The sequence below is a fragment of the Eschrichtius robustus genome, chromosome 1, assembly GCF_028021215.1.
Source record: "Eschrichtius robustus isolate mEscRob2 chromosome 1, mEscRob2.pri, whole genome shotgun sequence".
NCBI lineage: Eukaryota > Metazoa > Chordata > Mammalia > Artiodactyla > Eschrichtiidae > Eschrichtius > Eschrichtius robustus.
Window position 1 is genome coordinate 185,835,032 of NC_090824.1, and position 22,994 is coordinate 185,858,025.

General features: G+C 35.5%; 1 protein-coding gene across 3 annotated transcripts in view; it reads left to right on the top strand.

The window, feature by feature from the left end:
* Nucleotides 1–22,994, top strand: part of PLXDC2 (plexin domain containing 2) — a 407,490-nt gene that overhangs the window by 288,766 nt on the left and 95,730 nt on the right. For all 3 annotated transcript variants that reach the window (XM_068561117.1, XM_068561123.1, XM_068561106.1), the window contains 3 exons: nucleotides 4,003–4,102; nucleotides 13,773–13,868; nucleotides 14,072–14,153. In XM_068561117.1, the coding sequence (XP_068417218.1) occupies nucleotides 4,003–4,102; nucleotides 13,773–13,868; nucleotides 14,072–14,153 (278 nt within the window). The remainder of the gene's footprint in view (nucleotides 1–4,002; nucleotides 4,103–13,772; nucleotides 13,869–14,071; nucleotides 14,154–22,994) is intronic.

Sequence of the window (22,994 nt, forward strand, 5' to 3'; positions counted from 1 at the left end):
TCTCCCTTTTCCCCCTCCAGTCCAGATTACACATCAGCTAGTGTGATCTTTTTCAGATGTAAGGGAATGTCCTCCCTCTGTTCAAAACGGTCTAACCCTTCCCCATCCGACTTGGAATAAAATCCAAAGTCACTGCCGTGGCTTGCAGGGAATGCATGCTGCCTCTGGTCTGTCGTCACTGCGTCCCACCTCCTTCAGCACTCTTATTGACTCCTTCTGCTCCAGTGATAACCTTTTATTCCCTAAAAGACAGCAAAAGCAATTCAGACAAGGCCTTTGCATGTACTGGTCCCTCTACAGAGCTGTTCCCCAAATCTCCATATGGCAGGTTCTCCTACTACAGAAAAGTCACGTTATCACAGAAACCTTCTGTGACTCCTTCTCTTAAAGAGGCCCCCATCCCTCGCTGTATCTTCCCCATGTTTTCATTTCCTCCTTGGCACTTACCTCCTAGCATACTGTATTTTTTATGTTCACTTGTCTTCATGTCAGTCTCTACTCTCTAGAATGTAAGCTCTATGAGAGCAGGGGTTTTTTGTTTTCTCCTGTAATTCCAGTGCCTACAATAATACAGAGAAAATGTTCAACTAATATCTGATAAATATTATGAATGAATTCACCCTTATAATTTTTTTGGATCATTATCAACAATTTACTTGTTGAAGCTTGGGAAAATCTAGATCATTCAGTAGAATTAAATCGTTGAATTTGAGATTTGAAAGAGTCCTTACAGGTTATCTACTGTCTTCCTAGAGGGTTGGCCAATTTACGATAAGATTATTTTCAGTGAACAAAAAACTCTGTACATTGTTAGGTTACCCATTTTGATTTTGCATGGATTTACCTTAAGTTAAATGAATCTAAATCTTGGTAAATTGTACACCTTGGTCTTCATTTTTGGAATCCACAGGGAAAAGAATAAACTAGAAAATAAAAAGGTACAGAAGAGTGAAAAAAAAGATGCAGAAAATGCATCTTTTCTACTGGAACTTTCCAATATTTCAAGTTTAATGGTACCTAAAGAGATATTTATCTGATTCCCAGAAACCTAGGAGGAAGAATGCTACTTCATTTTCTATAGAGACACCCAGAGAAGTTTGTATTGGCTATTAGAGCTTTAGTAGAGAATGCATTGGTTGGTATTGCTGTGTAACAAATCACCCCAAAATGTAGTGGCCTAAACAACTCTATTTCTTATTTCTCACAAGATATAAGACTTTGCTGATCTCAGCTGGGGTCACTCATGTGTCAGTTGTTAGCTGATGGATTGGCTAGGGGCTAGTTGTTCAAGGATGACCTCTGCTAGAAAGAAAACATTCCTCCACGTGTCTCTCATAGATCTTCAGCAGGGTACATTCTCATGGCAGTGGCAGAAGTCCCAGAAAGGAGGTGGAAATGTACAAGCACCTTTTCAAGCCTCTCTTCTGCTTCAGGTTTGCTGTTGTCTTCTTTTGCCATATTACTGAGGCAGAGGCAGAATGGCAGAGGGCCACCAAGTGAGAAGGCAGAGTATGGATAAAAAGAGGCCGTGGACTGAGGCCATTAGTGCAGTCAATCTACCACAGATCAAATGCACAAGAGGAGAGAGTTTGACTTAGAGATAAAATATAAAGGAAGGGAGTGAAAAGAAGGAAAGAGATGGAGAAAAAATAAAAATGAAAGATGGCTAGATAAGGAAAGAGATAAAGAGAGATAGAAGAGATGGAGTAGATAATGTGAAGAGAAGAGAAGCTAGGATGTCTGCAGATCCAAGACATGTGACCTGGAAAACAAGCTCTCATATGATAATGTAATATTCATAACAATATAATAGAATTTTCCAATTGATAACAATATAAACTCAAGCTCTGCTTTGAGTATGGGAAAGAAGAAGTACAATTAATTACCACAGAATTATCTGGTAAAATATTTCATACCTTGCAGAGGAAAACTGCAGTCATAGATGTTGTAAGAATGAAAGCAAGTAACAAATCCAGTAGCAAACCTTTCATACTTACTCCTAAGCAGGCATCTATTAATGATGCTGTTTAAAAATTATGAGCTTGTCTTATTAGGATATACAAAATATAACTTGAATTGGAAATTTTTTCTGTGACTTTCTATCCCTTTGCCTTTTCTTCTTTCACTGTAAGTCTGTCTTAAATATAAATTGCACTTATATTAGCATTCTTCAACATGGAGTATAAACTGGGTAATAATATAATGTACCCTAAGAAAAGGGATTGCATACATTGATACTGAGTATGGCTTAGCAATTACCATAAATAAATTATATCAGAGTTTCATTTAGTAAGTGAACTTTTAGGGACAAAAATCTTGGTTTGATTTTGTTTCTGTTGTCCAAATATCAGAATACTTCTTAATGGTAGTTAAGAACTGGACACACTGATATAAACCTGGCAATACTACAACATTGTTCAAGAGAGGACTGATTAGTACATAAAAGGAAAATATCTTCCATTTACTTACTTTGCGATAATTCCACAAATTTCAGAAACATTAAAATTTCCTCTTAGTTTCAACAAAATAACACTTTTTACAACTTCATGATGTCAGGGGCAAAAATAAGCAGTACAGTCCTTATTACATCTTCTCTCCAAGTTATTTTCCTTCTTTTTTTTAAATTTACTTATTTTATTTATTTATTTTTGACTGCATTGGGTCTTCGTTGCTGCGCCCGGGCTTTCTCTGGTTGCGGCAAGTGGGGACTACTCTTCGTTGCGGTGCACGGGCTTCTCATTGCGGTGGCTTCTCTTGTTGCGGAGCACGGGCTCTAGGCACACGGGCTTCAGTAGTTGTGGTGCGTGGGCTCAGTAGTTGTGGCTCGCAGGCTCTAGAGTGCAGGCTCAGTAGTTGTGGCACATGGGCTTAGTTGCTCTGCGACATGTGGGATCTTCCCGGGCCAGGAATCGAACCTGTGTCCCCTGCATTGGCAGGCAGATTCTTAACCACTGCAACACCAGGGAAGTCCCCTATTTTCCTTCTTTTTTATTGCTGTGCTGTTTATTATGGCTTATACAACCATGTCTGATCTAATATGATCTTTAATGAATTACCCACAGATGGCCCACAATCTGCTTATTCTACTTAAAAGATTTGTTCATGCATTTATCCTTCCGTATTGTTTCTTGTCCCTTTATGTATTGAGGATGTTTTCATCCTCATTTTCATTTCTATAAAACTGGTAGTAAAGACAGTAATCATATCTCCAATGATTCTTTTCTAAATCTAGAAAAAACGGCTCCAAGAGTTTGTCTCATTTATAACTGTTATATCATGTTTAATATATTCTCAGTGTGTCCTAATTTTTTAAAACTGTACACATTATAAATGTCTATAATATGCAGATTTTGGCTCTATTGAGGTTTAAATTTAGGAAATATGACCTTGAACTGACTCATAATAATTCATAAGTTTTCCATATGAGTTTTAACCAGAATAGTGAAGTTTGACATCCATTAAGACACAATTGCCAAATTTCACTATATATTAATCAACAATGATATTGTTACATATATATTTAGGAATGCACTTATTATCTTTCTCTAGGTTTTATATCTATAAGGCCACTTGTAAACGAGGATTTTTTAAAACTATGAAAATGAATATATAATAGAGTCTTCGGGGAAAACAAATGGTACAAAAAGAATCTCTGTTTCTGTAATGAGAGCCCGCACTACGTGCATTCATGGTGTGCCTATATGTGTGAGAAGTTTTCAGTATTCAACATCAGTTAGATTCTCCGAGAATCTGTTACTTTCATCATCAAGTAGCCCTCTCTGTAGGACTAGGAACTCTCTTGTCACTTTAACCCATCAAATAGCACTAAACAGATGTTATTTTTAGGTATTGTATGCTTTTCTTCTCTAATATTTCCTGCTCTCTCTCTTCCTTCATCTCCATAATCTAATTTTATCCGTTAAACAAGATGGTCACATTCCCCGCACCTACCCCAAATGAAATTCAAATCTAACTCACAGCAATCTGCTTTTTCTTTTCCAGATTCCTGTCTTGGTCACACAGATAAGTTCGACCAATCACCCAGTGAAAGTGGGGCTGTCAGATGCATTTGTCGTTGTCCACAGGATCCAACAAATTCCCAGTATGTAGAAGAAGGGTAATGGCCGAGTCTGAGCCTGCTGTGGGGTAAATTTAAAGGAGATTGATCTAGGGCAGATGTGACTCTTTGAACAATCGAATCACTTAGCTAATTGCTGCTTGTTAATTATATTGTTTGGCTTGTAAGTCTTTTTTGGCATTTGCTATCTCTCTGTTAGTGTTGAACTAATAATTTAGGTGAAGTGAAGTTAAATAGCCAAGCCAAGAGAATTTGGATTCTTTGGAATAGTTCGCTTGGTTGTGCAGATATATTTCTTTTATTAATAGGAAGAAGAACGTAAAAGAGTGACAGATTATTTGATTGATAGGTGTATGATTGTTTCTTTCATTTAAATAAATTTATCAGCAAAAGAACAGCCTTGTACCGTTTCATGTTTAACATGTTTGTATAAAACTGTTTGAGAGTCTAAAGGAAGATTTTCAAAAAGTATAAACTGAGGTTAAAAAAAATCTTGATGGAGCCATACCTACCACACAATATATTTTATTTTCTTTGTTTAAATCATTTTTGCCTATCTAATCTAGTTTACATTTGTAGAATAAAAACATATATGTTACTTTGGGCATCTGTTCATCATATTAGAAATCCAAATTGTAACTGCTATTTGTAGTAGTTCTGATCATGTAAATAGCCATCTTTTGAAAGCTTCTGTTTTTTAAAACCTCCTTCTAGTTCAAGAACAGCCCTGAGGGTTACTTGGGTATGTTAGTACCAAAGGTGACTGTCTGTGTCCCAGATGTACTTATGTAAAGCAAGAGGTTATATAATACATCTCAAGATTAGATCATTCCTTTCCCTTTTGCTCAAAGTTCTTGAGCAAAATTCTTTATTTCATTATAGTGGTAGACTTAATTTCATATGCTGTTTGGTCTTGAACTAATTCTGTTTATGTTGTCTCAAATATAGAAAGTAAATGAAGTGGAAATTAGACTTTTCAGAGCAGAGGATTGGCTGGAAACATTATAGGGGTTATCTTAAAATTACGGTTTAGAATGACATTCATATGTGGCAGTTCTGCTTGGTGAAGACCATGAATCTTCCATGGCTGTTTCTCCTTGTTAGCTGAGAATTTGCAGGAGGTAATATTCCAGCCACCTGTTAAATCAAGGCAGATTTTCCAGAAACAAACCTGTACTGTGAACAAAGCAGAGATATATCCTTATGTGTAGGCAACATAAAGACATCCTGACAGAACTCTTAGTCAGGAGGCTGAACCCTGGGAGAGGCCAAGTTGACTTCTGTGTGAGGAGGAATGTTCTCACATTCCTCCTTTCAGAGAAGTTCAGTCAAGCATGACCTGAGTCAATTACTGCACAAGTAAAAGCATCGCTAGTTTTAGTTTATTTGTGGCTTCTTTCATCCCAGAAAGAATTTTATTTGCAGCTTCCTCAGAAGGCATCTTGGCCCACATTGGTGTGCTGAAATATTATTGTTTAGAGAAAAAGAACCACCAACGTACAAAAAAAAATTTTTTTTACAAATGTATTGTAATATTCAAGTGTTGTGTCTGAACTGAGACATGATAAAATTGTACTCAGACTTCAGAGTCCCAAAATGCAATTTTGCACCCCTTGTTATATTGTAACAGGGTGACCATTATGTTTAGAGGGGAAAATATCCTTCTCAAATATAAATTTCATTGAATAAATTGGCAAAATTAATATGAATTTTGAGAACAGATTATGTCTAAAGTTTGGGAGTCAGCATTCATCTAAAGAAAGTACTCAAGCTTTGAGTTCAGGGAGAAGCTTCTCTCAGGCAGGCGATGTGCTGGAGTGACATTTACATTTCCTGTTGACCTCACTGTCACCTTGAGAAAATTTGCCAGGAAGGAATGGAAGTCCTGAGTTTCTAATCTACTCATCCCTGCCATTAGATGGGACTGTATTTCAGCAAGAACATTGGAATTGATGTGTTCTACTTAAAAATCTTTGGGGGAAGAGAAAAATTTTAATCTCCTTAAAAATCTGTTCCCACATTTATCAGGTGTAGCAGTGTCTGTTACAGGAGGTTCTGTATAAGAGGAAAGATAACGGTTGCATGGTTGCATTGTATTCTCAGCTGGAAAAAAAAAAAGGCATACTTATTTACTTCAGACATTAGGCTAACCCAAGAATATCATAATACAAGTTATACAAGTATCATTTTTTCCTGAGAAATCAGATGATTCCTAGAGATCAGTATGTTACTTACTTGTACAATTAGAATTTAGATAAATATTTAAGTCCTTTTCAAGATTCTGTTCCCTTATTTAATAACCTTCATTATTAGGAGTCATCCTCATAGGGAATTTAAATCTTTCATCTCTGTTACCCCTTTTTCTTCTCCTGAGTGAATTTAGGGAAAAATTGATCATTATCCTAAGTAATGGGCGGCTTTCTTTCTTCTGTATTCCAAGGTGCATTATTACACAGGACCTTGTTCTCATAAGATCAATTTTCTGTTCTTTAAACCATTTTGGTTACATGGGTTATAGAACCTAGATCCTTTGCTTAATCTAGCCATGACAACATGGGAAAGCGAGCCACAACGTTGAGAGTAATTTTTCCCAGTGGGACCACAGTAGTATACCATTCTTATCAGATATGGTGAAGGTTTGGTAAAGCACTCAAAAAGCTTTAAGGCAGATTGAATTTGTTTATTATGAAGATTCCTCCCCCCATCATAACATCAACAACAACAAAAAATTGTTTTTCAGTTTTTAAAGGCTTCCAAATAATAAATGTTTTCCATGTAACTTTCAGGCATAGTTTATTAAAATAGCCTTTACCTTTCAAAAGAGATTAGGTGATCTGATAGTTTAAAATATCAAAGGGAATTTAGGCATTGTTAGTAAATCAGTAAATAGTTCTGTGGTTACAAGGGGATTCCTTTGCTCCTTCAAAAAAATGAAAAATGTCTATGGTGAAATTAACCCTTATATTAAAAAAAGAAAAAGAAAAACTAGTTAAAAGTCCAGAATGTATAAGGGATATTGTAATGTGAATACTGGTCATGAGACCTTGAACATTTTATTTAATTTCTATAACTTTCTTTATATGCAAAATGACCACCTTAGTACCTAAGATACAATATGTGTATAGCATGTGGTACCTGGCACAAAGTAACACTGTATTTATGTTTACTTGTACTGCTTATTCATCGGCATCTACATTGTTACTTTAAAAAGACAGTGATACTGACTGAGGTGTCCACACCCAGGCCCAGTGCCCATGAGAGTGAGGCCACAGGGGATTTCCACTCAAGGACACCTTGACACTCTCTCTGAAACTCATTCTTTCTGACAATGACATCGTTTGTTTCTTAACATATTGTTGTGTCTGTCTGTCCATGTGTATGTATATCTCTGCATCACCTTCTGTTTTTCATAAAATATTTTGTAGAACTTTAGAATCAGAAAAACAAAAAGTATAGAGGTCATCCAATTCAATCTCCACAGGTACAGATGTGAAAAACAGGTCTACATGCAATGACCTTGTTTATTCATTACAGAAATACGAGTGTAAAAACATAATAAGCATAGTCCATAGTAATTCAGAGGAATTGGTAAAATAATAGAAAACTCAAAGAAGGAAATTAAATTGCCTATAAACCTACTACAGAGAGATAACAATCAATGTTTTCATATCTCTGCATCCAATCTTTTGTTTATAGTGGATACACACACAAACACACACACACGGTAAGAAAATTGGCATTATCCTATGAATATTTTTGCCACCTGTTTTTCTTACAATATATACAACACGTTTTTCCTACACTGCTAAATACCTGTGTAAATGTGGTCATTAATAGCTGCAACAAATTCCTTTGTTTCGTAATTTGTGTAATCTGTTTTCAGCACTGGTTTGTCATGTAGGTTGCTTTTCATATTAATTGTCAGTAAAACAGCAGTGCTAAACATCCTTGTTTTTGAATTTTTACTCATATCTAATCCATAAAAAATGAATGTTAATGAATTTTTATGTATTTTTGACAGATTGCTTTCTGTAAGGGTTGTGCCAATCTACTCACCCACCAGCATCAAATCAGATATCCCATTTCCCCAAATGCTCTCAGACACTACTATCATTTTTTTAAACTTCGCAAATTTGATAAGCAGAACGTGATATTTCATTGTCACTCTAATATCCTTTTGATTACCAGAAAGTTCTAACATTGTCATATATTCATAGGTCATGTGTAATTGCCATAATTTCTTGTTAAGTAGCTCTGCTAAGTAATTCTTTCTCAGCCTCAGCTCATGTCCCTCCATATTGTTTTCCACAGTGTGCAGAGGCCTTCCTGGGTAAACCTACAGTGCTCTCTAGTACTGTTCTACTTGTTTGTTTCTCTCTCCTCCCGTTTAACGTTTTGAATTTTGATCTTAATCTCCACAGTGCTGACCTTCCCCGTCATCCCTCACCTTTTTCTCCATCCTCTGAGCTTAATGAGCATAACATCTCCAGCAAGAAACCCAGAAAATCCGTTCATGCCTCCATGGTCTGTTTATTTGGAAACTTAAGGCTATGTCATTTCAGTAATGTGAAAGTTACTTTAACACACACACACAGAATTCTTGTACTAGAAACTAATCTGGAAAGCAGCTGACCTAACTTGAAATGGTTCTACTACAAGTTATGATAATGGCAATTTCTGAATCCCTTAGAATAGTCCACTTTTTTCTTCTCACCAGCATGCATTATCTGGTTCTTTCTTAACACCAATCCCTTTCTCATCAGCATCTGCTGTTTTAAATTTATTGACATTGTGTGTGCTACAGTGTGCCTTTGCTTTTTGGTTATTATTATTCACAGCTCAATAAGAAACATTAGCATTTTCAAAAATAAAACTGACAACTAATTTGGAGAGAAAACATATTTTAAAAATACTTAGAGATTTAGGGAACTCTTTGAGGAACATTGTATATAGTTTGCCATACATGGTCTCTTTATGTGCTTACAGACCAGGCAGCAATTTCTCAAAGAACTTGGTCAAAATTATGTTCACAGACTGAAAAAAAAAAATAACTTTAACAAACAGAAACAGAGATGCACTTTTATTACGCAAAATGTCTTAAGCTTTAATTCTCAAAAAAATAGTGGTATAGACCAGTACTGTCCAATAGAACTTTCTGTGCTGATGAAATGTTTTAAATCTGAATTGTCCAGTACGGACTTACTAGCTACATGTGACTACTATGCACTTAAAATGTGGCTAGTGAAACTGGGGAATTGAATTTTTAATTGGATTCAATTAATTTTAATTTTAAGAGTTATGTATGACTAATGGTCACCATACTGAACAGAGTGACAGTGGACCATATACACATGTTTAAATAGAACATTAAATTTCAAGTATAATATTTACATTAACCTACTTTTTACTTCTTCTTTGCCTTTTGAAAGGCCTTAGAATTTTAGATATTATTCAGTGATACATTTTCAAATTTAAGCATTTCACTTTAATTGATTTTGCCCATAAAAAAATTGTAATTTTGTAATTGTAATTTTGTAACTCAGTGGTAGGACACATCCAGTAGAATTACTTAGCAACTAAAATAAAAGAACATGTTGACAAACTATGGAAGAAACAAATAGTCTTGGAAAAACATGACTTTTTTTTTCTTAACATTTTATACACCCCAATTAAAGCTCTTTCAGAAGAACTGAGCCTCACCTGTTATTTTCAAAGTTATCAGGGTCTTTTCATTCATTTAAGGACAGATCGATCTGCAAATCCTTCAGAAAATTGTGTCATCTCACCTTGTCTTTCCTCAAAATGGAAAACGCTTCAAACTTATTCATTTTACAGAAGATAAAATTGCTTCTCTTTACCACACAGCTTCATTAGGTGCTTCTGTTGTCAAGTACACACTAGCTCACTCGAGGCTCAACAAAAGGAAGAAGAAATAGAAATCATGACATTTTCCCCATAAAGTATCCTCTCACAAAACTCTTCCAAGATAGATAGCATTATGCAAAGTGATATTTTATTGCTTTAATACATACATTTCTAACATACCCTATTTAATTGATCTTGATTTTTCAAAAGAAGCAAAAATTTAAGAATTTTCTGGATATTATAAATCACTGATTAATTTTGACATATTTGAGAATTTTTTTTAGAATTTCTATGAATACAAAAGAATAATGAGAGGAAAATCTGAGAGGTTCAGATTAGCACCTCATGGTCACCTAAATTTTATGTTGCCTTATCCAATGCTGAATTATATTATTTTTTAATAGAACTATAGGGAGAATTTTTTTTTTTTTTTTTTTTTGGCCACACTACACGGCAGGCAGGATCTTAGTTACCTGACCAGGGATCGAACCTGTGCCCCCTGCAGTGGAAGCGCGGAGTCTTAACAACTGGACCGCCAGAGAAGTCCCAAGAATTTTTAAATGTTTGAGGCAAAAGCATCTTCTATTTGTAGATGCTTTATTTCACAACTCCAACTAGCTAATTCTAGTAATGCATTGCATTTTCGTGTGGGAAGCTTATAACTTCTATAATAGTGCACTTTTTCTCTCAAGAGTCTCTTTTTTCCTGAGTCTTTATGCTGGGAATGAACTTGTAGTTGTGCAATACATGCTATTTACATTCAAGAGTACTCTCAGTAAATGGTGCTATGTGCTGGGCTCAGTGGGAACTAGTAAAGAAAATAAGAAATAATCATTTGGGACCAGTCATTAAGCATTGACAACACATAAATAAGGAAATGTTAGCTAATCATTTGCTTGACAATCCAGACAAAATATTAAAATATTTGTATAAAGAATCAGACAATTGAGGAAATTACTCATACATTCTCTGTGTGAATGTTAATTTTCAAGACAGACAAGTAAACTAGATCATGGCTAATCATGCCACAGGGTACTCATTAAACTGTTTTCATTTGAGCTAGAGTGGATATTGATTGGAGAGGATTCCTGGTGTTTCCATACAATCACTCTGTCCCTCCTGCTGATATTGCTTAAAATGTCTAAAAACATGCAATTCAATAGTTACACTTTGAATCATATCGCCTTAAGGTTTTGATTACTGAATTTTATTCTCTATGTGTTAGCTGCTCAGAGATTTATTTCATTTCACTTTTTAAAAAATTTTAAGAGCCCCTAATGGGTATTATAGTTGATCTTGGTTTTGTAAAGATGTAATAAAACAGCTGAAGCTGTATCACCACAGCTAAGGTACTGAATGTTTGGTTCACTATTATTTTGGCTAACTTTCTAAAGAAGACACATGAGCTAAATACATTTCTGGAATCAAATGAAAGCTTCTAGTATTGGCAGGAGCTACCAGGAAATACATTCCTAATTACTTGTTTTTGACAGGGAGATGTATGATACACAACAGAAATGACCATTTGGAAGCTGTCATTAATTGGCAGGTCATCAAACAAAACACGTTCTCATTAATTTTGGTTTTATTAAATTCATCTCCTCCCAATAGTTGGAGTTATCTGAGCAGGTGATAGAACTAGCATGGCAAAAATGTCACTCCTTCCCTTTACCCCATTTGCATGATCAATAATTAAACTCCCAGAGGCTTCACAGTCATGTCCGTAGTTTGAACTTCTCAAAGTGTAGTATGAAGTTAAAAGAAAACTGGTATTTTAAGCACCTACTAATATGATACTGTGCGAACTTTAGTATGAAGAAGACTCAGAAACCCCCCATCACAGTGATCTCATGACAAGTCTATATTATTTATTTATTTCCAAAAACTAAATTGTTTAGCAAAATGCATAGGAAAGCACGTGTCCTCTTTAGACAAAGGCAGAAACTGAGTAATCGTTTCAAAAGCCTTAAAAGTTAAAAAAAAAGAAAAAGGAAAAAGAAAAGACATTATTCATGTACCTCAAGAAACCTTACTAAATATGAAATTTCTCTAATGTTGGATAAAGTTTGCACTTTGAAAATTATATATGCATCTTTCGCTTATACCAAAAAGATGTGAATTGGATTAACATTTTTAATCAGTGTTTCCCAATCTGAGAAACCTGAAGATGTATTCGGTGAAGCATTCCTAGTATTCTAGAAGCATTCCTTGCCTCCAAAGAGTTCATTTTGGACCACTCCCCCTCTTCCTCTTCTGCAGTAGAATTTCATTGTGAACAATCAGAAATGGGTGAAAGAATATGAGTGGAGAGAAACAGAAATATGTGTAGGTTGTGAGTAAATGTTTGACTTTCCTCCTGGATGTGTAGGTATCTACATTTCCTGAGCACTGTTACTAAAAGAGAGCTTGCTGTCTTCTGGGCACCACACTCCTGTTTTATGTCCTAGAGAAGATCACTGTTGGTCTATTGACTTTAATCAAAATTTAACCTTCCCTAATATAAGAGGGGAAACAAATTCCTAGAAGCCTGATTTCAGGGCCTAGATCTATAGAAATTAGATCAGTACATAACCAGTATGATCTATGGTTGCCATATTGATGTTAGACAAAAATTATATCTGACATTTATTGAACTTACAGTGTGAAAGGGATTATTCTAAGCAACTTTCATTTACTATCTCATCTTAATTCTCAAAACAGATCTGTGATATAGGTACTATTATCTCTATTTTATAGGCAAGGAAAGTGAAGCACAGAAAGGCTAACAAAAGAGCCAAAGTTCATGCAGATACCAAGTAGCAAGCCTGGGACTTGAACCAGACTTTTCAAATGCATGCATTATTAACCACTATGACATATGACTTCCCCAAATTGGATACTATGATATTTAAAAAATAATTTATAGCTTCCCAAATAATTCCTGGTAGATATAATAGTATTCAGGAAATGCATTCCTGTCGTTATAAGCATTCCAAGAGCCAGGTAAAATACCAATAATATCAATTTTCCATTTACATTTACCTAACTCAAGCAAGCTAATACAGTATAAGGCTCAAGTCTTTTTTTAAAAGTAGATTTTAAGTATATATCATCAACGTCTTTTTTTGTTATAAAATACGTTTGCTTGTATTTATCTGATTTTTACTTAATAAATTTCTTGTCAAAGTCTCCATCTAACCTATTCCTCAGGAACACCACTGGATTTGCTGATGAATTATTATAAATTCCTGCATGCAATATAAGTGCTAATTATTAACCTTCCTTGGATATGACACTGTACACTTAATAGCAATACTGATTTTTTAATGATTTAATTTCTGTCTTCAAGTTTATTAAAGAAACTTATTCTAAACCTTTAAAGCAATCAGACTCTTATTCTAGCTAAACCAGCTTTACTTAGACTGAAAAATTTTTAGTTGCTACCATTCCCAAAGGACTCACTTTAGTTTTAGCTTCAGAGAAGTGGGGTCATCTTACCTTCTTGATTTCATATGTCAAAATCTTTCAAAATTTATAAATCTATCAAGAAAATGTCTTAAGTATACTCTGAATGACAATGGGTTTGAGCCCTGCTAAAGAAGTGAGAAATTTGAGACCCTAATCAACATTTTCAGCTTCCTTGATGAAAAGGCTGCTGGGTACAAGAGTTTCAGATTTTGATAATCAACCTTTTTATAGGGTTTGATTATTTTAAATTTTTATTTTAAAACCCCATCAGGTGAAACACTTATAATTCTACATTCATTATTAAAATGCAGTTGTTTTATAAGTGAAGAAATGTTGAAAGTGGATTTTTTTCTACTCTCCATGCTGTTTTTTGTTTTTACAGATGTTCGAAGAAGAACAATTTATGAATACCACCGAGTAGAACTACAAATGTCAAAAATCACCAATATTTCAGCTGTGGAGATGACCCCATTGCCTAGTAAGTTAACATGTAAACATAGCTAGGTGGGAAAAATGATTTGCAATTTGGATGATCTGATCTTTTTATGCATGGGCCTTCTGATCCTGCGTGTATATGGGGATGCGCGGTGATGTTAATTTTGGGAGAGTAGTCTTTTTTTTCTCTCTCTCTCTCCATGCTGCCAATTAGTCTTGATGCATCCATTCTCTCCTGTTTCCTAGCATGTCTCCAGTTTAATGGTTGTGGCCCCTGTGTATCCTCTCAGATTGGCTTCAACTGCAGTTGGTGTAGTAAACTTCAAAGGTAAAGGACAGTAATGCAAAATATTTTAAAACTTTATGAAGACTTGTTCTACTCTTCCATTGAATTTTGAATGTGTCAGGTGTGTTGACTGGATATACATGAACAAATGTACATGTGTTAAACAAAACACCAAAATGCAAAAACTGCTCAGACATGGGAATGGTAGTATTTTCCTTTGATTGCTCAAAGTGACCATGAACCTTTGTAGTCCATAAGATAATTATCTGACGTATATTTATAATTGCTATGGGGCTTAAGATAGATGATGATTGTGATTGATGAATCTATAAATTGCTGCTGTTGGTCCATATTCTTCAGAAATCATGGTACGACATACCTTCACAATAACAAGGATGGTTTATGCATAATCACATTAACAGTCTTAGCAAATTCCTATAAATATCTCAAAGGTTACTAACCAAGATTAGAGGTGTGGTCTGAGGCTGAGGAATACAGTGACATTAACTGGACTCTACATAAATAGAACGTGCGGTTTGGGCCTGGGTTGTAAATAACTGACTTTGAAACTTAAGCTGAATCCCTTGGTTGTGTCAGAGAGGTTTACTGATTTTCATGAATGGCAAAGAGGATTTTTCAGTCCGTAGAGTTTTTCGGAGACTGAATCCTCATTTGTTGGAAATGCAGAGTGAAGACGTTTAAATGTGTTTTATTTACTCAACCATTTTGTGCAGCAGTTATGTCCCAAGCGCTGGGAGAGCAGCAGTGATTAATATAGATGTGGTCCCTGCCCACCATGGAGCTTTCAGCCTGTCCGGGAATAAGTCCCCTCTCACCTGCAGAGTCTATGAAAAATCTGCTTCTTCCTCCAGGAGAACTGAGTCTTCAAGTTTGTGCACGTTCCAGCAGAGCTCTCTGTTATATAAGAAGCCGGTGTCTTATCATCTTGCTGCAGCCTTTGCTGTAAAGATAGGGACATGTTCAGGACTACTTTAAAAGTTATTGAAGTATAAAGAATAGAATGCCAATGCCTTGATAACAAGCTATGGGAAGCATGTGTGACTTGCTAACTTTGGGACAACCACTACAATATTTCAGATAGAGCAATATTATTTACTATAACTGCTGTTTTATTTTCAATTTAACATGTTGTTCCAATAATTTCCTTTGTGCAACGACTTTCAAATAATGAAAAAGCAAGCAGGCAATCACCATTCTTAAAAGTAGATTTTTAACTTGGCTATATCTCCAGAGTGGGAAGAACTGCTATAAAATTAAGGATTTGTAGTCATTTATATTCAAATACTGCTGACATGTCACAAATTACATGCATATCAGAAGTTAGTCAAAATCTGTTCAGATAATGACCAAAATGAATCTAAAGAGATGGCATTTTAATAGGTATATTTTAGTAACACTGATCTGAGACATGAAAAACACCCAAAAGAATTAAGTAAAAGGTCCTGGTTTGGGGTACGTATCTAATTGAAGTTCCAGTTCAGTGGTCATCTCCTGTGAGAACGTTCCCTAAACCATGAGTCTGTGTGAGGCGCCCAACCCCTGTGGTTCTCGGCATCCTGTGCCAACCTCCATCATTAGCATTTAGCTCGAGGCTTACGGACATTTGTCACTTTTCTGTCTCCTCTGCTAGGCTCTGGGTTTATTAAAGGTGAATTGTCCTTACATCCCCACAGCCTAAGAATGTACCTGATAGTGCAGAAAAATGAACGAGTGAATGAATGATGGCTAGTTTCCAAAGGAAGGAATCATGATTTGATTTGTCTGGGAATGAAGGGTCTCCCAGGATGAGGGACTTTCAGAGCTGAAACCAGGAAAGTTGAGGGAAAACCAGGACGAGTTAGCTACCCCAGCTAGAGTACTATTCAGACAATCTCGACTGAAACAATGTCATTATAAATGAAGGTTTGGGACACTAGTCTAGAAACCTACCTTCCACTAACCATTTCATTATTTTTTAAAAATATTTTTGGTGGAAATATATGTTTAAAGTTCCAAACAAGCAATTTTGACAATCGAAATACATCCGCAAGTTGCAAACTGCTTTATACTGTCAATGCTCCCATTTTATTGAGAGTTTTCTCTGCCAGACATTGTTCCAGGAGTTTTCAAATACATTTAATTCACATAACATTTTTATAGAGGAGGAAACTGAGGCTTCAGTTATTTGTGCAGGGTTTCAGAGCTCTTAAGGGATAAGTTTGGAATTGAAACTCGATCTGTGTGCTTCCTGGCCTGCCTTTTTGATGCCTCACACCCACCAGGCTGCAGGTGCACTAAGCAACTTAATCTTAGCTGCTTCCTGAAAAACAGTAGACATACTACGGAAAAAAATAAATATTTCTATAACTGTGGGTGCAAGAAAATTGCATGGTTTTGAACTTGGTGTAAAAAGCATGTAGAAGAGAATCAAGCAAAGCACAAGACTTTTGTATATTACTGAAAGCATAGGTTGGTTTTTTTTTTAAGATTAATGGAAGAAAGAAAGGTGGTGATGCATATGAATGAGGACAGAATTTATCAGAGAACACTATTAAGAAAAACTTCGAATTTTCTGCCTGTTACCATTTGGTGTTTTGTTGCATACCAAACACTGGTTTAAAATCTTGGATTTATTTTTAATTCTTCAGCAACCCAGTTATGTACATATCAAAACCTGCTTAGTTAATTGGTTTAACTATGGCTCGTTGCACTTTTGTTCAACTTAATTTCCCCACTGCATTTTATTAATTTCTCCTTAGGCCTATGAGCATCAAAACTTTGCTTTTGCTGCCCAGAAGCATTTCCCCAGACTTCAGAGCTTTTATTGACAAATTCAATAGAACAAGAGACGTCTTATCCTAAGCAGCGCAAAAATTGCCTCTCAGATTGTTTTCTTCCATCCTTCTTACCTTCTCCTTTGTGCTTTCTTATCCCTGAATGATAATCAGTTGGTAGTGATTATTGAATTCTCAAGTTGGGCTTCCTCTAGAAAGATAAGATAATTTTACTTGGTTTGTTTATTTCCTTTAATTCCCAGTTTTCAGCGAGCCAAAACTAAGGCAAAATATTTGTAATGGCTTATCCAAGGTCTAAAGGAATTTGAGTTATAGGAACATGTAATGAGATCCATGATCAAAAATGTTTTCTTGGGACAGGTGGCCATTACTTCTAGGTAAGAGTGCTTTTGTTTCTTCACTGAAAGCTGAGAGGACCTGAATCAACCACTTTCAACTACACCTTTTGTCTTCAATCATTCAACAAAATTTTTTTAGTATCTCTGTGTTCAAGTTACTATCCTGGATTGTGAATTCAGTGGTGAAAGAAAGAGAAAACTCACTTCCCTCATAGAGCTTACATGTTTACTATGGGGAGATAGGGTTTAAGCAAATAGATATATGCAGGAAATAAAGTTAGCAGTGGTGAGTGCTATGGCAAAAGAAATAAATCGAACATTATAAGGGAAAATATAGCAAAATCAATAGGAATAACAGGAGTTTACTTGTTGGTTTCATGCTAGACAACCTTGTCTTTTTGAAGAGACCTTGGTTTCATCAGCCATCACCCTCCAAAAGTTTATTTTTTAATTGAAAATATACTGTGGCTCTTAAAACACTCATTCACTCATTCATTTACTTAAAAATTTATTGAATACTTTCCACATTTATCTGAACAGCAAGCACTAGTCTAAGCGCTGAAGTAGTTAGAACAATAACCAGGCATTAATCAAAGCCAGAGTTCTCATGGAGCTGAGTTGAGCATATTAAGCTGGAAAATAAATGAATTGATAATTAAACAAAGAAGACAGTTGATAATGAATGATCTGTTGAGTTTGGAGAGCCAGTAGTTGCTCTGATCTGAGTGGCCAGGAAAGGCTTCTTGGGAAAAGTGACGGTTAAACTTAGATCCGAACAACTGGGAACCAGCTACACCAAAGTGAAAGCAAAGAGCATTTCAAAGCGAGACAGATTACTTAGTGGATTAGAAGTGAAGGAAAAGGGAACTATATGAAACTATATGAATCCAGGATACTTCTTCTTAAATTTTTGTTTGGGCAATTTGGTGGGTGCTGGCACTTGTTTTTTGAGATAGGTAAGATGACATATGAAAAAGAGACTAGGGTGGGAAGAAATAAAGAGTTTCATTGGGGACTAGTTCAGTTTGAGATGCCTATCAGACCTCCAAGTGGAAATGCTGTATAGGTGGGGGTATATGAGCCACATATTCCAGGAAAAGGTTATGGCCAGAAGTTCAGATTGGAGAGTCATCATCATATAGATAGTATTTAAATTCAGTGGACTGAATGAGATCAGCTGTGGAGAAAGTGTAAATTGAAAATAGAAGAGATCCCAGGAAGCAGCCTATGGCATGGCATAATGAGGTATGATGCTAGTTTTCCATTACATAAAGTTATTTTAAAGTATTTGTATACATGTATGTTTCTGTAGACAGAGGATACCTCGGAAGAGATACATAAGAGACTGATAACAATATTTGTCTCTAGGGAAACGATTGTGAACAGGGACAGGCAGGAGAATGAGTATTGCTTTTCATCACGTACTCTTTCCTATGATTTGAATTTTGCCACATGGAGTTGAAGACAAAAGGCGGAATCAACAAAGGGGACATAAAAGAACATAAATTATTTCAAGGGTAGAAACACAGTCTTAGTCTTACTCATTTTAGTAAGCACCCAACACCGCGCCTGACCTAACACAGGGCTCCAACACAGACAGCTTGGACTGAACCATCCAATAATTGAGGCCAGAAATTTCCACTTTCCTGAGAATTCTAATTGCTCACTTTGGCTGTTACCCTCCATTGACTTTGTCAGTGCCAACCAAACGGCTATAGAAAGAATTAAGCTGATGCCTGATGTTGACATTAAATGATGTCAACATTGTCATTAAGCATGTTGAACACTGGGGAGTCAGTCTCTTGGTGCCTCATTTTAAAAGAGTTTTCCACCATATATTTACCTAGTTCCAATCAAAGTCATAAGACTGGTACTGGTAAAAATTTGGGAATAAATATAGTGTATGATTCCACCCATCAAAAGAATAAATAGAATAGGCAGACCTCTACTAATGGTAAAGACATGGATCTACAGAAGAGTACTATAACATATTTACTTAAGAAAAAATATGAGATGAGGCAGAGGTGTTTCTGAACAACTGCTCTCTTATTTTTTTCAACCTGTTATTTCTATTGCATCTCCCTGAGCATCCTCTGGCACTGCCTGTTATTTGCCACTGAATGAATTGGATTTCTTTGCAGTAGCAAGAAGAGAAATAGAAAGAAAGTATCACATGCAATATATTTCAAAATTTTTGAAAATACATAAAGTCAGAAATATTGGCTAATAATTCATTAATAATATGAAATGTATTATCAACCTAAATTAATTAAGGATATAAAGGCACAACTAATTTTTAAAAGAGAATGTGCTTATATTATTATATTCTCATTTAGCCTACAGAAATTAAACTACCTAAGTTTGGGAGAAAAAAGAGAGTTGGAGAGAACAAATTTAAGTAGTGCAGCTGATCCAACCTTTTCCCAATCAGTAATCTTATGCTTCTGAAAAACAGCACCCAAGTGACTGGAATATATCTATCTCCTTTGGTCTTGATCCTCTATACCCCTTAACATGGGAACATTTGCAGCATTGAGTGTGACTCTAGTATTTAAAGAAACAGTGGGTATTTTTCATATCACGTGGTCTGGAAAGCAAGCCAACAACTTCATCAACAAAAACCCCACACCCCACAGTCCATTCTGACATTGGAGGAAGAACTGGTTTTATTAAGGGACAGAGTATCAGGCTTCTGAGAGGGCTGTACTAAGGGAATTCCAAGCATATTTTGACTGAGTATGATTTTGACCTACTTACCCACCTTAATATCTAGCCCTGAAGTAAGGTGCAACTCCACTGAAATCCTGAGAAGGCCATACAAAGCCATATAAAGTTGGTCTGATTTAACAGTAAGTCTTAATTTAGTCCAAGATTTTAAGATTGAAGGAGAGGATCCGGAACCTACAATTGTTGAGTGACAAGCCATATATGGTCTAAAAAATTCACATTTGAAGCTACTTGTAAATTATACATTTATATGATTCTTTCACATAAGGAAACTTGTTAGCTTTGGTGATAAGGTGTGGAGTCCAGATCTAATAATCAAATAGAAGCCATTTGAGAAATCTAGGAGCCCTGATCCAAAATTAATTATAACCTTAGGCTTATTTCAGTGGATTGGGGTAAAATAAAGTTCTGCTTGGAAATGCACCTAATTTCAGATGGACATTTAGAACTCACCAAGCTCTAAGAATTTTAAGTAAGCTTTTATTGATCTATGTTCCAACATGCTGACTTTCAAGTTGAAATCACCTCCATCTGCTTAACAGAATTACTGATTAGTAATATTTTGATTGCTGAAAATGTTACTGTTTTCAGTATATAAACTGAATGTCAGGTTTAAATACAAAATATGAAGCTATTCATAACTAACAAAATCTACTTTTGTCTTTGTTAGAAAATATGTCCTTGCTGAACTATCAGATCCAACAAAATTATTTAATTGAAGAAAAATTAATTGGAATGCTTTGTTATCACTCTGCCTAGTCATGATAGACAGGAAGAAGACAGTTGCTGTCATTTCTGATTGAAGGCATCAAGGAGACATTAGACTTTAATTATATACACTCAGCAACAGTGGATAAATTGCCCATAGATCTGAAACTGGTGACCACCTGGACTTCCTGTGTCAGGGAGTACTAGCCAGCCAAGGTTCAAGAGGGGCCCAGAATGGAAGAAGCATTCCTGAGTTATTCAAAAGGAATCAAAATTCCCCAAAATTGAAACTAGAGAGGAGGCCATGTTTTGTTGTCTGAGGTAGATTCGACTGGATGTCTGAATGCCTAGTGGTACAGCCAACGATTAACTGACTAATCTTGTACAAATCAATAAAGCTCTTTGACTGCATATGCTAAAATGTGAAATCCATATGTCATCAAGATATATTTGCTTCTTATGTTCTTTACATCTGAGTGGCCATAAGTTCGGCAGTTCTCACATATTAGTACAGTGAAGAATTGCTACTGAAGCTTGTTAAAATGCAGATGTCTCTGAAACCCTCCAAGGGATTCATATTCAGTAGGTCCAGAGTGGAGCCCAGGGATTTAACTTTTTAACAAACCTCCTCAGGGGATCCCGGGGTAATCTGAGGCGGGCACAGTGGAACTGCTGCTCTTGCAACGTGTGGGCTGAAAGTCCTGTAAGCCTGCAGTGCTTAGGCCAAAATTGTGTGGAAACATTTATTCTTAATTTGGAATAGAGAAATACTACAAAAAAAAAGTTCTGAAGATAGAAATATTTGTTGTTAAAATCTATCAGGAGTTAATGAAATAGATCATGATAAAAGAAAGCAAGAAATTTTTGGATAAGTATAGCGTATAAAATAAATAAATCAGATGATGTTGGAACATTGTTAGCTAGTTAAATTTGTTGGAACATCTTTGATTTCTGAATTTTTATTAAAATACTGCTACCACAGTAGAAATTCACTGTTCTAAAGGAGCTGAGGTGCTTCTAGAAATATCATACAGCCAAGATAATTGTTTTTGACATGCAATGCTTATAAGTGGTGAATTGAATTTGGAACTTATTTTAGTGCTAGGCCCTTTATAATCCTTCAAATTTAAATAAAGAATCTTAGTATTTCTCTTAATTAGCTTGTCCTGAAATATAGCGTAAACACATTTGTCTTTTAAGAATACAGAATTAAAGTCTATTTTTATTTCCTTCTGAGCATTCCAAGCCCAGCTTTAACAAATGTATGAATTTTTGTGTGTGAATTAATTATAATAGTATAATGAGGTGTGATGCTATTTTATACATTACATAAAAACATTTTGAAGTATATTCCAATATAGAGAATACTTTTGAAAAGATATATAAGATACTAGTAGCAGCTAATTTCACCTTTGGGGAAACTGCCATGAATTGGAAATTGACATAAAGAGAGAATATCATTTCATCAGATTCCCTTTTATAGAGTTTGAATTTTCACCATATGTACATATTACCTACACTGAATCAATCAATAAACATATATATATATTCCTAAATGAAAGGAAATATATGTTAAAGTGTATTAGGAAAATTTGGATACTCTTTCAGAAAATTCTAAAGTTAAAGAACCTTTCAGGAGCAGAAAATTATCAATGCTGAATGTATGGGCTACGTTTCTTTCCCCTGAAGAGACGGCATTAGATTTATTAGCCTTTTGGATATAAAATGCATGGAATTCTTTACTTTTTTTGAAAAAGAAAAAGGGTACTGAACTGTGTTATTTTTATCTATCTGTATCTGTCTATCGATCTATCTATCGTCTATTTTGCATTTTGGTCTCTGTCTCCTTTTTGCCACTGGCCATCTGCCAGTCTCTCCGGACGGCTATGAATACAGAATGGAAACCAGCTTTCTTTTTTCCAAACTCTAAAGCAACAGGTAGGTGCTCGAGCCAAGCCTCCTGGTAACCAAGGCCCCCCTGAAATATCAAGGCATCTTTAAAGTCATCTTGGATTTTCCAGTCAGTGAATGCTGTGTTTGCATTCCATCTGAGCACTATTTGGCAAACTAGAGATAAGAGCTGTAGAATTATTTAGCATTACATCTGTTTATAGCTGCTTTTTCAAGATCATCCAAGTGATTTTAAAATTTTGCTTAGGTGTTAACCAACTGTGGTGGCTGCATTTTATTTGGTTGTAATTTAGAAAACTAAACTTCAACAAATGCAATCTAGCTAACATATATGGAGTAGCAAAAATGGAGCATTTTAGTACTAAATTACATATTCCATCCCCTTAGCTGGCTTGTACTAATGC